General features: G+C 32.2%; 4 protein-coding genes across 4 annotated transcripts; 2 read left to right on the plus strand and 2 right to left on the minus strand.

Moving 5' to 3' along the window:
• Positions 1-314: 314 nt before the first annotated feature.
• LOC131849588 (nuclear inhibitor of protein phosphatase 1) lies at positions 315-7,102 on the minus strand. Its single transcript, XM_059199687.1, has 9 exons — positions 6,946-7,102; positions 6,512-6,726; positions 5,969-6,077; positions 5,404-5,506; positions 5,178-5,261; positions 4,235-4,445; positions 2,560-2,662; positions 2,002-2,093; positions 315-1,364 (listed from the first exon to the last, which is right to left on the minus strand). Exons 1-9 carry the CDS (start codon positions 6,972-6,974, stop codon positions 1,267-1,269), a joined length of 1,044 nt encoding a protein of 347 aa, XP_059055670.1. The 5' UTR covers positions 6,975-7,102; the 3' UTR covers positions 315-1,266.
• Positions 7,103-7,211: 109 nt separating this feature from the next.
• Positions 7,212-10,655, plus strand: LOC131849777 (MRG/MORF4L-binding protein). Its single transcript, XM_059199895.1, has 5 exons — positions 7,212-7,818; positions 8,272-8,337; positions 8,746-8,853; positions 9,399-9,515; positions 9,953-10,655. Exons 1-5 carry the CDS (start codon positions 7,467-7,469, stop codon positions 10,060-10,062), a joined length of 753 nt encoding a protein of 250 aa, XP_059055878.1. The 5' UTR covers positions 7,212-7,466; the 3' UTR covers positions 10,063-10,655.
• Positions 10,656-11,177: 522 nt separating this feature from the next.
• Positions 11,178-12,405, plus strand: LOC131849805 (peroxisome biogenesis factor 10). Its single transcript, XM_059199924.1, has one exon. It carries the CDS (start codon positions 11,293-11,295, stop codon positions 12,109-12,111), a length of 819 nt encoding a protein of 272 aa, XP_059055907.1. The 5' UTR covers positions 11,178-11,292; the 3' UTR covers positions 12,112-12,405.
• Positions 12,406-14,566: 2,161 nt separating this feature from the next.
• On the minus strand, positions 14,567-16,071 carry LOC131849728 (peptidyl-prolyl cis-trans isomerase FKBP1B-like). Its single transcript, XM_059199843.1, has 3 exons — positions 15,908-16,071; positions 15,351-15,511; positions 14,567-14,726 (listed from the first exon to the last, which is right to left on the minus strand). The coding sequence occupies exons 1-3, from the start codon at positions 15,942-15,944 to the stop codon at positions 14,598-14,600; spliced, it is 327 nt and encodes a 108-aa protein (XP_059055826.1). The 5' UTR covers positions 15,945-16,071; the 3' UTR covers positions 14,567-14,597.
• Positions 16,072-16,124: the final 53 nt, after the last annotated feature.

The raw sequence follows: 16,124 nt of genomic DNA on the forward strand, positions 1-16,124 counted from the left end.
CTTTTACTTACACTACATTCATCAATATTTAATTGGAATAGCAAACAAGTTGATGGCATACCTGGTGATAACAAATGAGGGTTATAACTGCTTACAAAGGCGACGCTTTGTAAGCAGTCACCTGGCAGTAACGTTGTACCCCTCATCTGACCTAACGTTATAACACTCATTTGTTGCCAATACTGACGAATGTAATATCTAACCCTAAAGACCACGAAGTAAGCTGTTTAGTGACAGATATAGGGGAGTCAGAACTACCGTCAAAAACTACTTTACCTCTACCGGACAGACTGTATAGGGACATCTGCGTATATCATGCTTGTTTTCACCAACGTCTACTTAAGTTTAGGGGCCACTTAACGTCAGTTTAGGGGTCCACTAGTATGAAATTCGTTTTCACCAACCTTTAGGTGTCTACTAAGTCCTTAAGGGTCTTATATTTTAGGACCTCGATATTTCACTCCCTAACTGTTAGGTGACAGTTATTTAGTGATATCTAACCAAATCTTGCGTGTTAATAATCTTTTACGAATGCAGAGTTCTGTGTGGGAATATTTGGAGAGTTTGGAAGCGATTGAAAGTCTCACCTATTTCACCCTTCAAGCAGCTTGCTTCTTAAGCTATGTTTTGGTTATCGGGTCAGATTAGGAAGTGAAATTACAAGACAAGATGTTTGATACCTTTGTCCTCAGGAATGACAATTAGTGGTATCACAGGTCTCACATAATAACGTGATGTCTGTGATGCTGTTCATGTATATAGGTGACTGTTACCACTTACCATCAGGTGGGCCATTAGTATGTTTACCATTCCAATTGCATAAACAAATAGAAATAGAGGAAATAGAAATAATCTTTATCCAAATAAGCTTAATATAAGCATTTTTGAATAGTCACTTTTTATTATTCTACCACTCATTCGAAAAGCTGACTCGTCACAAGAAGATAGAGCAAGAAACTTGCGTGTTGCTCTTTTAAATAAATGTTCTTCTTGTAAATACACATTAACAAGGATTAGGCATACGACAATTAACATAGAAACCGCTACGCACTCAAACTGACCTAGACAAAACCTATTCATACAAGTTCACTAATTAGAGAAGTGTATTTCTTAATTTCCTATTTTGCTATCGTCACTTAATCTGTATTATAACGGCCACGCTATGAGTGGCGAAGGCACCAAGACAGATATTGGCCAAATATTGGCCGAAATTTTGACCTAATTGCTTAACACTTATTGCTACAACTAGTGATGTAAGAGTTACGTTCATACACCCGGAATTAGGCCAGGTTTCCTGCCGGGCCACGCTTCCTTCGCGTACTTCTTCTTCTTTGGCTCGCTCGAGGGTCCCGCATCTTCTGGAGCTGTATAACAAGATAATCTTATATATACTTTCTGTCATGAATCTTGTCTGAGATGGAGTAGACAGATATTTGTTAATTGTAGACATTGATAAGCTGTGCTGAGTATATTTGATTCAATACAACATATATAGAAGGCTGCAGTAGTCTCTCAAGTTAATTTGCTTTGGTAGCAGTGTTTTCATCGCTGATGAGTATATCAGAAATATAATATTAGATATAGATTCACGAAGCTTTTTGATGCAGGCCAGATTCGAACCCACGACATTTGGCGACTCGCGTCACTCTCTCTCTCTCTTATCTTTACTTTGATTTTTAGATACCCCTTTCCGTCCTGGTTAAACAGTCAAATTTCATAAAGATCTGTTCAGCCTTTGGAATTTATATGTATTATAAATTCCAAATACTGCAAAATTCGAAGCCAAATGATGCGATAAACTTTCATATAGAAATTACCCCTTCACAAACTCTACTAATACTAGTAACGACACTAGGGGTTAGCTCTTCAGATATATAAGTGTAACAAACAAACAAAATTACTTTCACATTATTAAGGGTTATAGTTTAATCTGTCTATAATTTTAGATGTGTTTTTATAGAGACACGGCATATATACATATTTTTTTGTTATAAATCTTACCAGAGTTCGGCAGAGGTGGATGTATACTGATATGTGGCTCTGGACCTTCCAGTTCCACGTCCGGCGCGGGATTCGGCAGCAAGAGACCCAGTCTAGTATAAATAAACATATTTACATAGTATATAACGAAATCGCCGTGGTATAGACAGTGCTGTTTGTGTATATAAACGATTTATCATTAGATGAGTCGTCAATTTCTTTATCACCTATATATCTATACATATAATTATTTATAATTGGAGATTTTTTAATATTACAGACACTCCAATTTTATAATTGGAGTGTCTGTTTGTAATATTAAAATAACCGTTTTTTACTACATGCATATTAATATAAATACGGTACATACACCAAAATAATATTTTTTACAATTTTTGTCTTTCTGTCTGTCTGTTTGTTCCGGCTAATCTCTGAAATGGCTGGACCGATTTTGAAGGTAGTTGAATTAATAAGAAGTAACTTAGGCTACTTTTATTTTAGAAAAATAAAGTTAAATTCCATGCGGACGAAGTCGCAGGAACAGCTAGTTCTAAATTCATTAAGAAAATAGTATGTTACCTTGCACCAATAAGACTGAGATGCGAACTGGGCGCTGGAAGATCAGAATACAAGTTGTTCCCCCGCGATATCTCCTGCAACCGCAGTGAGTGGTGGTGCTGACCTGAAATGAAGAAAGACTCTATTATCTATGGCGGTATGGATAGAGAAGTAGTCATCATTATTTTCCTGTCTCTTTTCGTCTCTATATCTATTAGAAACCATGTATTTTTTACTATTTCATAAATCATTACGTTTTTAGCAATATAACCATTCACGTCTATATCTACGTTATTACATCTAAGAGATAAATGAAATCAAATAAAATTAATTTTAGTCGCTTATGAACATAGAACTTTTTGTATTATAACTTTTCCCCTACTCCCTACCAACATGATATCTTTTGAAAAACATCACTAACATAATAAATTCATTTTGAGCTAACAATGTTTTTTTTTTAAATTACACTATTATTTTATACTAATTCTATACCATAGAGTATGCAGAAATTCGTGTCTTTATTTTAACTTTTATACCATTCGTAGCTTATTTTATCAACCTTGAATAAATTAGTATTTTTTAAGGACAGAAGATCCTGTCTTGTCTGTTCGTTGTTAACACGTTCTCCAGTGATTACTATTGAAAATAATTTTTTAGCTGTTATTATATGGTTAATAGCTACAACTGGCCTGACTTCTAAGTCATGCTATCGTCTTCTACCCTGCCAGTGTATATTCATAAAAAACATCTCCTACTATGTGCGGGTTCTATGGTTGATTTTAGAATTTCTAGTTCTAAGGGACCGTTCAAGTATTACGTAAGCAGATTTATTACAATTATTCACCCCCCATCCCCCTTGTCAGCAATAGTAAGCAAAGCTCTTACCCCTCCCGCCATGCTTATGTAATCATTTCTTAATTAATGTATTGTTTTTTTTAGCAAAGACAATGTGAGGGTTGCCATTCGTGTAAAAAAGTAAATTACGACCGATGACGTAATCATCATACAGACTTCCCCACCCCCATGTCATCCAAAATAAGCAAAGAAAAGAGCCCCCGCCTCCCTATAGTGCTTACGTAATACTTGAACGGCCCCTAATTGATATTAGCAGGACGGTAGGGAAAAAATATAATATAAAAAAAAATACGTTCATAAGCGGCTATAATGTCTTACATGAATAAATGATTTTTTAATTCCAATTTGGTCATGTCAAGTGTTATGTCATGGCTACTTTATTTGGGAATACAGTTGTAATATTTTTTCAACTATCTTAAAAAAAAAAGAGGTTTCAAGTCAACTATTTACTACTTTTTTATGTGTACCGATTTTGGTAATTCTTTTTGTATTTGTAAATATACTGATGCTCTACATTGTGTTTTTAGAATTTCCATATAAATTTCATCAAGATCTGAGTAGTTGTATTTGAGTTATGTTTAATAATGCGTTTGTAGACCGTTTGTTTTTTAATGGCATTATTCATTTATTTATTATATTAATAAAATAGTTAACAAGCTTTTAATATGAATAAATTCATGGCAAATAATTTGGAAACCTCTCTCAACACTTCAACTAAGTTCCACTTGCCGTGGTGTGGAGCTGACTGGAGTGTTAAAACGCCTTTTAACTATATTAATAAGTGAAGTTTAAAAATAAGTATTATCATTTATAGTTTGAGAGTTTTATTATAAGTACTTACTATCATCAGCACTCTGCAACTTGAGTTTCCTAGGTGGAGTATTAGCATTTGGCACTATGGTAGATTTGACTAGGTTCCTAAACCTGCCAATGGTAGGGTCTATGTCTTCAGGATTGATGATATCCACCTCTTCGTTGAAGGAGACATTTCTTTTCATTTTCTTTGTCATCCCGGCGGGCATTGATGCTGATCTCTTGGTGCCTGTTGGTGGCTGTAATACATGGTAGTTTATTATAGAAGCAGTTGTTTCTTAACTAATGAAGAAATTTTTTTAGGTGGACATAATTTGAGTTTGATAAATTTAAATAATGAAATGTTTCCATAACACAAAAACTCAGAATAATGTAAATCATATTATTCTGAATTCATTTATGATTGGAATATCATAAAGGATATGAAGATGTTTTTTTTTAGAGGATATTAATGTAATGCGCCCCGCCGCGCCGCCCGCGCTAACGGTTTACGCTGGCGGGGTGGCACCAGTAGTGGATGATAAGATGAACATGAAGTCAGGTCGGTTAACCCATCGTGGCAAATTTACCAGGAATTAATCATGATGATTTGATATTAAGATGTTGACATTATTGTTAGAGATGGTGAATTCTTTTCAATAAAAATAGATTTTCTTATTTTATATATAATATGGGAGTAAAAACAGTATAGTTAACATTAATAGACCAGAAATATCAATAAAATTGCATGCATTGCATGAATGGGACTACAGACACCACACTATCTTTTTATATCCATGTTATGCTACATGCATTGCCATATGGCAGGATTCGGAATCATGCCTCTTTCCTGCAATCTCACTACTATTCAACTAAAACTGCTTACAAAGCAATTGGTTTCGCAGTTGAAATAGGTGAGACTGAGGTACCAAAGCAGGCGACTTCTACAAAGTATATCTTGGTAAATAATTTTCAATTATTTATTGTTCTACCTTCATAACATCCGTGCCATCATCAGTTGATATGCCCAACATAGATATTCTTCTGTTATGTGCTGTATTAAATTCTGTTAAATTCTGAAACAGAAAAAAATAATCTTTAGTATTGTTTAATTTAAACAGACTGAACTACTTCTGAACAACTTACAGAAGCAGATCAAATAGACAAAGTGAATAGAAAATGAAGTAATATATTTCATAATAAGATGACAGCACTTACATCTAATTCAGTTTGTGTTTCAGGCAATCCTAGTAAAGCACCCTCTTGTTCTGTATTTGGTAGATCCTCCATGATGCCTCGAGAATTACCTGTTGGTCTCTCTCTGAAAATTTCATTTGTATGATTATTAACAGAGTAATACATAAAAATAATAATAACAATGTAATTTTTATAGTAACAAATATGTTTTTTTTTAGAATTACTGTCATAGAAATAGTACTACTAGGTGACTCGCGAAAGTTATCATGGGCATCACATTTTGTCTGTTTTTGTATCATTTCTTACACATTTCACACAGCGCCATCAATTCCCAAACTAGCAGAGCTTGTGTTAAGGGTACTAGAGAACAGTAACACAAGCTCTGCTTGAAATAATTTTTTTTAAATTTGTTCTTGTAAATTCTTTTGGTTTTGGGCAGGTCTATAAAGAAAAGAATTTACCTTTTATCATGCTCACATCATATCACATCACACTATGAGAGAACTGAAGATGCAAAGAAGTCTGACACACACGATCTTGCAGGTCTACCTGACCTGTTTTGTATATAAGAAAAATAAACAATTACCTAATAATATAATTTCTTGTAGAGGCTCCAAAATGAAAATTTGAATCAATTGGCAATTGTGTTGGTTTGTTTGCTTCCAACCTCATTTGACCAATATAAGTGCCATGAGCTGGAAATAAAGAATACATTATGTAATTGCAATGGAAAACATTATTGAAATTTAATCCAAAGAGAAATAGACAATAGACATTGAACATGACAGGTTAAAATATAAAAGTTACAGAAATGTAAATAATTATCATACATATATGTACCATATTTATTATATTAATAATATTATGTTTGTAACAGAGTCGAAATATGGGGTGTTCATAAACAATCTTATTATCGTAAAGATCCCCTTATAACTTTTATAATGTTTAGAGTTCTTTCTTTTTGTCAATCAGTCGATTAGCTTTAATCAGATATAAAACTGAATAAATGCTAATTGGTTTGCTTTGCTTTAGTTATCTGTCACTTTTGAGTTTACCACAACCAATAATGTTTTTTGATTACAGTTGTAGACAAACATGACAACAACTAAAGATTAAAAAAAATACTTACTGCTGCCCAAATCTACCAAAAAGGCTCTATTCAAATGTTTATGGTATACAAATGCGGCATGCACTCTTGAACAACTAGCGTGATCTATACAGAAATCATTCATTTGGGGATTGCGTCCAAAGAGGTAACATTTTTTTTCGTCTATCATTAATTTTTGTATTAATTTATCGCCCTTTAGCACGTCTAAATGGAGTCCAGTCGGTGGTTTACCCGCCCTGTAATAAAAATGTAGACATTACCTAACCAAAGCAACAAAAGCCGCTGTATTATTACTATGAATAGAATAATTTGTAAAATTCGGGACTGAACCATAAACAGTAATGAGAATGTCAAAATACGTGTAATGAATAATAATTTTACAAATAATGAAGTAAATAAATTCTAAGTATTTGAATGGTAACATAGTTCTATGAAATCAACACTATGATATTTACCAATTAGGAACCTCGTAGTGATTCGCCATTGTTGTAAACGATATATAGAAGTTTTAATTCACTATTGATAGGGAGAAGGACTGACAAATCATAGTATTTATTTATGAAAAATTATAATTCGGCAAGCGTAATAAATATCAAAGAATAACCACACCACTCAGCAAAATGAGCATTCATCATAACTTGATTGACTGACTGACTGACTGACTGACTGCAACCTGTGACATTGTAGGCTTGGACTATAATAAAGTACTCTGTGGCTTCGACTCAGCAGTCGACATTCGGCAACCTGAGAAAATAAACTTAAAGCAAAGTTACAAAACACTAACAAAAAATCTGTATAGTATATGAAGTGGTGCATTTGATTTAATAATTTATTAGAACTTATCCACTGACTCATAGATTAGATTATATTCGTAAAATAAAAATATTCTCTGTGTCTGAATAATTTATCGTAACTCCACTTGCGTTTGACTGGATGCAATAATACAAATAAAATATAATTTATGTACGATTAAACAATGGTTTCCAGCGAAGAAGAGTCCGAATTAAAAGCTAACGATGTTGTGGAATGGGATGTTGAAATGGAAATACAACTATTTTACGCAATGGCAAATCATAAACCAGTCGGTATAAACAAACATTTTCATATGGCTTGTATTTGGGAAAAGCTATCCAATTCTATCACGAAAGAGGTATCGACCAAAGATATTTGGAAACATTTAGAGTCTCTTTACGAAATTTCTCTGTTAGATGACACAGAAAGAATACCGTTCCCAAATCAAGAAGTGGCATTTAGTTTGCCTGAGAATGAATTTGGAAGTTTGATTAAGCAGAAATGCAAAGAGTCTGTGTTAACTGACGATAGTGAAGGTAATATAAACAATTTTTCAATCTTCTACTTTCCAACTGACTAATAGAATTTATGTGTTCTTTTTTTTACTACACAATGTAATGTAATGTGGTATGTTATTGTTTACCATTAGATGGTCCTTTGGTTGTTTTTTATTCAGGGGTTTCATATTTAAAATTCAATATTAAACATATATTTAAAATTGCTAGCTGGCTGGCTGACTTGATAAATGTTAAAATCAGTCATAAATTATTTAACAGATTCTAGTGAAATGACATTTCAAACACAGATAGATCATATTCTAGATGGATTATATGTATATTTTATTTCTATCTATGTACTTCCATCCATTAAATAAATTATTGTAATTTAAAACATGAATTACCTGTAAATTAAAATAAATTCACCTTATCTGGCTGTTGTGTCATAAATATTTGACAGATTGTATATTTGATACTACAATGTATGTTTAGATGGCCGCAGCCCCTCTCCAAAACTATCAACACCCAGAAGCACATCCAAAGATTCTACACCAAAAGGTATTTATGTGTTTTATATTGTTGGAAGTATAATGCTGGCCATCATAGAATTAGTTGTTTGTACATTTTTATAGAATATGTCACTTTAAAATATCTCAGGAATTTTTGTAATGTCAATATGTAAACTTTATCATTTTAATATATTTTAATATTTAACTTACTGCTGCTTTCTCTTATTTCCAAAATATATAACTCTAGAAATGTTTATTTAATGGGTGACATTGGAATGTTGCACCCACCTGCTCTAATGGTTTACACTGGCAGGCACCAGTTGGGGATAATAGGATGAGAAAGAGGTTACGTCAATTATCCCATTATGACTGTTATCCCTAGAATGGGTATCCAGAGACATTGTCAACTGCAAATGTTATAAATGCACAACTTCATTTAATATCTTTATTTCTCCAGGTATGCGAAAAGACAGTATCAGTGCACTAGCAACCAAAACTCGCAAAGAAAGTGGTAGTTCTCATGCCTCAACTGACACACCTAGCATCAAATCAGAGAAGGATTATGGTTAGTCAATATCTATTTTATAGCCTTCACATGTATGCCTTTCAAGTGTAAGTGAATCGGCTTTCATACACAAAAAAGTATACCTGTAAAGGTAGAGAAAGACAGAGACAGAGCACATGAGCGTACATGTCAATGGAAATACACACTTACACACATGCAAAAAAAGTATGAGAATAAATACTTTATGTTTTAGTCATCAGTCAGGGTTGTGTGCATGTGTTTTCCCACACTGAATCACGCACGAAAAAACGTGTATATATTGCGACACTTTTTTGGCATTTGATTTCTTAATTAATTAACAAGTAATCATTCCTAGTTGCAAATACCTCAACAACTTAACTAGAAAGCTCAAACACAATACCTGCCTATGATATTTGACGATTTCCCTTGATTATTTTGGGTTCACATTATCAGATCCCGACTTCATGATATATATATGTATGGGAATATCTTAATAACCTTACCACTAGAATACACTCGAAATCAGTTTAAAAAGTATTTAATTGGTGATTATATTTTATAATATTATAGTTACTTAATTACAGACCGAAGAAGAGACTCTAGGGATTCAAATGCATCAGGCACTCGCGACAGTTCAACTAGTAGGAAATCAACATCACAGAGAGATAAAACATCCAAGTCTAAACTTAGCTCTGTTTCAGGTAAGTGTACAAAAGAAATTATTGTACAATTTAAATTCATTCTCAGTTTAAAATAACCTCTATTTCTTACTAAATTATAATAATTAAGTGAGGACATTAATAATTTTGAATTAGGAAAAGTCCAAAATAGTATTTTCGGATATTCACTTTGTTTCTTTGTGAAATTGGTTCAGTTTCATTGGTTGGCTTGGTTACATTTTATTTTTGTGCACTAAACTTTTAATGAATTAATTATATTTTAAGAAATTTTATTCTGTTTATTTGATATATGTAATTTTATTTCATCACTTTAGAATCCCTGTAAAATATATAAATTGCCGACTTTTTTATGACGGCCTTACATTTTTATAAGAAGTCTCTAACTTTCAGCCTGAGTTAAATAAAACACTAGGCCATGACATTCCATAACAAATAACAATATAATATTTTCATTACAGTTTGGGATTCGCCTCTCATAGACGAAGATGGTGGATCTCGCCGCGGTCGCCGACGAGCTAATACCTCCACCCCGCCTGCAACGACGCCGGCGAAGCGTCGGCGCACTTGACACACGCATACCCACTCGTACCATCACTTCTTCTGACATACGCGCCCCTGGTGGGGACACCGGACCCACCCGGGACGGGGGGATAGAAGAAGTCGCGCAGTTAATGTGTTCTTCACATAGTGTACCTTTTTTGTTCTGCGCATTTGCATCATACGCTGTACCAAACAAAAATGTAGCATTATATATGTCATTCCATGAACTAAGATATCATGCCTCTCATTGTAACTGCCTAATGCTTGCACCTTACAATCGAAACATTTAAATAATAGCGTCTAAAAGCCACGTCGTCTTATCTTCATTGAATAAAAAATTATGATGAGTTGTAATGTGAAGTCACTTGTAGATTTTTTATTGTAGTTTCAATATAAACAATCACTAGTTAGTTTTCTAACAATATATAACATCGTTTGTACACATGAATAACTACGAATTGCTAACTACAAGTATATCAGGACTATAATCTTAAATTTTCATGTTTGTCATTAGATGATTAGTATGAGATTATTCTAATGTGCACTAATACATATTTTTTAAATTATTCCTTTTCCAATTCAATTTGAATGAGAAATTTTATGAGTAATAGTTTTCATACAAAAAATATAATAAAAATTAACTCATAGCTACTGGTATATGTAAGTATATGTAGATGTGTAATTCTGATGCAGTTTTGTTTTGTTGTATCCTCAAAATCAGACAAATACCTCATGTATTTGTAACATGTAAGATTTATTAAAATATACTTATACTTAAAAATTCGATGTTTTGTTTTAATTAAGAAAATATTAATAAAAATTTAAATTGTAATGTACAATTTACACGTAAAGTTCGCTATTGTTTGTTATTAAAAGAACAATTTCTTGTAGACTTATGATGAACATAAAAATAGGTATATACCATCACGACACGATGTCGTGGACGTCATGGTACACGCAATAGTAAATTAATTATAGCAAGAGCACATTTGAATATCCTATATTTTTAGAATATCAGAGTCCAAAACAACTTAGTGATTATTTACCCAATCAGAATTGAAATAAAAAATATATAAGTTACTCTGTCAAATGTCAGTCAACATCAGTTAACATGAAAGTTGTTTTTGATCAGTCACTGTCATTTCATTTCATGATAAAAACAAATATAGTTAAATTAGTATTACATATTTTTTACAATTTTGTAAATTTATTATATATTACGATTAGATGTAAAATAATTACTGTATTTTAAATAAATATGGCTCGACCGGCTGCTCAACCTGCTGAAGTACTTCGAGCGTGGCAGAAGGATGATCTATATGAAAAACAATTAGCGGAGTCATTATCAAAACTTATGCCTGCACAGCATGCTCATAAAGCTGCACCATTGTCGTCGGTATTGTACAGGTCATTCACTACCCTCAAGGATCTACAAACATTGGGAGAAGAGTATTCCGGCATAATTCAAGTCGACGAAAGTTATAACAAACTGCCTACGTTCTGCGCTCGACTAATGAGCATACTCTTATCTGCTTTTGGCGAAACATTTACAAGACAACTTATTCGTAACGCTGAGAAGAGTGTCGAGCGAAATGGATCCTTACAACCTGCCGCACAGAATGCTTTTTTAGTAGTTTTAAAAGCAGTAAATACAATGGTTCCACAAATACAAAGTATAAATAGAGCATTATGTTATATCAGAGGAGGTCCTATTCAAGTAGGAAAGACAATGACTGGCATAGATTATGTTCATATAAGGCCTGCTGCGGCGGCTTCTTACGCCCACTTGCGATTATTAGGCTTTATAACGTTATTGCATGCATTTATATCATGTGCACAGAGTGTATACCAAGCTAAGAAATATATGGATCAGTTAAGTGAAATACCAAATGAGGTGGACAGTAGTAAGTCGTGTGTGGCCTGTTTGGAGGAGATTCTGCAGCCCTGTGTCTTGCCTTGTGGTCATATATTTTGTTTCCAGTGTTGTTATGGAGCATTAGAGACCTGTGCATTATGCCGATCAACATTCACAAAGAACACTGTTGTGCCACTGATGAATTATTATCCTGGTAATTAGTAAAATAGTAATAATCAGCAAGAAATATGAGTGGTTTGCATGATATAAAATAATAGTTGCGATTGTAACTTGAACTCTAAATATAGTAAATTATAGAGATGTAATTCACATAGGATGGGAGTGGTAGTTATAATGTTCTGTGCGTTAGAAGTAATAAAATTGTTCCACTAAAGATAATGTAGGTCTTTCCATCCCAAAAAATATGTCCAGTAAACTCCAGTGTTACTATTTTTATTTACATTCATTTTAATATTTGACCTGGCAAACATTGTTCTTATAAATTATAACCTACCAAATATAAATCTTCAGTCAAAACCTTTCATGGGAATTTAATGTCAAACACTGTGATACAAAATCATGTATACATATATATTTCAAAATCTCTTCTGTGTTGAGACAATTAGAATAGATGGAGTTCTTACTCTGCTTATTATCTGTGCTAGATTCTTAACTGTATAGTACTTTTTTATATTAGTGTTAAATAATTAACTGTACTGTAATTACAGTCACCTAATTAACAGTAATTGGAAAAAATCATATAACAGCATGTATATAAGCAACAGTTGTACCTGTAAGTGTTTGCCACCAAAGGTGATCCTTACACGTTGGGGTTGAAATGTGATAACTTTATGGTTTAAGTATAAATAAGTTGTAAAAAAATGGTAAAGGGTATAAATAATGTGATATTAAATTATAAAAAATTTTTACTGAAACTATTTATTATTAATATCCATATAATAATAACACATTAGCTTTGTTGAGGAAAATAAATTATGAAATGGTTAGAAATCTTTACATCTGCTGGAAAAGAATGATTGTTAATTATGTGCAAGCAAAGTAGGTCTTTTCTCCAATACTTTTATAAAGGGTTAATGTATAAAATTTATATTGTTTTTTATTGTTCTACAGTAGAAACTTGAATTTGGACTAATTATTCTAGCGAATCGAAAACTGTGGATTGTATAATCAAGTTTCAACTGTATTATCATTACATATAAATATATTTTATTTTGAGTTATATGTGTCTCTTATTACCTATTCTCACAGAGAAGAATGAATGTTAAATCACTTGGCTCCAAATAATATTTTACTTCTAACTACATATTTTTACGGCTTTGAATTTCGAATAGAACATACAGCACCATGACCATAGACAATAGTTTTTGATTCCCTTGCAATACAGTCTACGATTAATGACCTATAATATTAGGAACACAAGTTTCCTCAGTACTAGGACACATTACATTCTTATTTTATTAAAAAAGACCACCTAAAGCAATCAAAGCAATATTAATTCATTATTGAACAAAAAGAAAATAGTTAACTTTAAAATTACTTATAATAAATTATTACATTTACATTAAATTTGACAATTTTTATAATTAATTTGTGTTTTTTTTATATTAGTGAGTTAGCTTTAAAGTAAATAATATATTTTAGATGAATAATTCATTATTAAAAATGCTTTTTTATTTTTTTAAGTATTTCCGTATCTGAGATATTTTGATTATACATAGCTTGTATTTATATTTATCAGTTCCACTATTAGTTGTACTAGTCAGACTTACAACCTTTTTCAATGGATGTGGTTTAAAATATTATATTTATTTCTTCAATAATCAGCCAGTATTATCTTGTGTCTATGATCAATTTTTTAGACCTACATTCTAGTTTCTTTGAGAAATTATATGGCTTTATTTGTCTTTTATGCCTACCTGTTAGATTCTATGTAAGTACTATATTTATTAAATTAAAACAATTAAGCTATACCTGATGTAAAAAGATTTTTGAATTTGTTAATATTCCAATACTGTTTTAGATTTAAATTTGTCAATAATCAAGAAACAAACCAAACTTGAATCAAATAAGATTGACGAAAAGTTATAACAATTAATTAATTAATTAAATTAAACACTTTAACTGCTGAGAACTTGCGGTGAGTTAAGATAGTTTTCTTATTTTGCACATATTATATCACATCACAACTAGTATATACTTATGTGGATAGCTACCTGCTTGGCTGTGTTGTAAGAACATGTTAGTACAATTGTGAGTACATACATACAGTCTTAGCTATGGGCGTAGCAGGCCATGGGACCAGGGTGGGGCAACAGTTTAAAATGTTATGTAACTAGCAAACTATACCCACAGTCATACCCCGGTTAATGTTTTTATACAATATGGTTACACCCTATAGCACCCTGTATTTGTATGTTTTTTTTCTCAACTTTCGAGTACAAACTTTGTTACTGATATTTAGTATTATAGTTCTTAGATAATTTAATTTTTTAGATTTGGTTAGGTACCTTACAGGTCATAGCCAAGGTGGGGTGCATGTTCCACCCTGCCTCACCATGCTACACCCATAGTCTTAGCACAGTCAGCCTTTTTACAAAATCACTCAGCAGTTAAAGTGACCCTATGAGATTGAATGTATAATACATAAATAAAACAATACACACATGGCAAGACAATAACAATATAAACTATTCAACACGCAACAGTTCCACATCAAAAATTAAAGTAGCATTAGGTGGAATGACACCGGGATGGCCTCTGGAGCCATAAGCAAAGTCTGGTGTGCAAGTAAGTCTAGCTCTCTCTCCAACTGACATCTGCAATAGAAGAATAGTTTATTGATTACAGCTACTGTACATCAATATTTAACCACTAAGATCTTACTGTTCACAAATAAAAGCTAAAAAGAAAAAAATAGTTCATTTTTTTGTCTCTATAGACTAGACTAGAATTCTCTAACAATAAGTTAACAAGGGATGTAACATGATGAAAAAGAAAGAGCCCTTCCTTCAATGGAAGTAGGTTTTGTTAACAATTTTATACTGAGTCTCAATATAATTATCATATGAAATTCACAGATTTGTTCATATAAAAAAAAAATAGTAGACTTGTAGTATCTGACATACTAAAACTTTTAAAAATGAAATTGTTATTAAACTACTTGTGTCTTCATTCGCATGGTAATCAAAAACAATAACAATACATTTTTTATGGGTAACTTAAACTGTTTAATTTTCCCTGTTTTTGCAACATTTTCCACTTCATTGATGCTTCACTTCTATTTGTCGTAGCATAATGTTATATAGCTTAAACCCTTCGTCGAAAACTGGACAATCCAACACAAAAAGGTTTTTTCAATTCGAATCAAAAGTTCCTCAGATTAAAATATCTATTATAATTTAGATATAATATAGCTTTTTAATGACAAGAATTTTACTTACTTTCGCCAATCCCTGGTCCCATCCTTTTATAACATCACCTTTGCCTAAGGTGAATTTGAATGGTTGTCCACGATCACGGGATGAGTCAAACTTTTTACCGTTTTGTAAAGTTCCTGTATAATGGACTACTACTGTCTGGCCAGGTTTGGGGTAAGTGGAGCCTAAAAATAATTAAACATTCAATAATTTATATTCACAAGGGATATCCCAAAAGAGTCATTCAGAGGCTTTATCAATTATCGATGTCATGGTGACACTTGCTTACACTTCATTCGGTATTTTGAAATCTATCGGAGCAATTATTTGTTAACGGTGTTTACATAGCCGGTGAGTTAGTGTACTATATAAATTGTCACTAAGTTTTTTGTGTGCGCTTATGCAAATAGATTCTCGTTTGAATGATGTTTTAATCCTCGCGAATTAATTACTACTAGATTTAGTATTTTTATAACTTTTGAACATAATTAACTAGATTATATATGTCCTACAAAAAATATAAGAACAGTCCACCAAACTATTTGTAGGTTATACGAAAACGAAAAAAATAAAAGACTTACCATTTCCTGGAGAGAGCGTTTCTATATCTACACCCATGATGAAATATATAGTTTGTTGACAAAAAAAATATTTTAATTTTAATATGAATAAATAAGCAAAAATTAAATGAACTGGGTAAAAATGTTAGTAGTTGACGTCACAGCACAGATTAAAAACTATATAAATCACTGTTTTTATCTATTGACATTTACCACAGATAGCGGTTTGATACTATTA

The sequence above is a fragment of the Achroia grisella genome, unplaced genomic scaffold (genome assembly GCF_030625045.1).
Source record: "Achroia grisella isolate CSIRO2021 unplaced genomic scaffold, CSIRO_AGI_Agris_v1 utg660, whole genome shotgun sequence".
In the NCBI taxonomy this organism is placed as follows: domain Eukaryota; kingdom Metazoa; phylum Arthropoda; class Insecta; order Lepidoptera; family Pyralidae; genus Achroia; species Achroia grisella.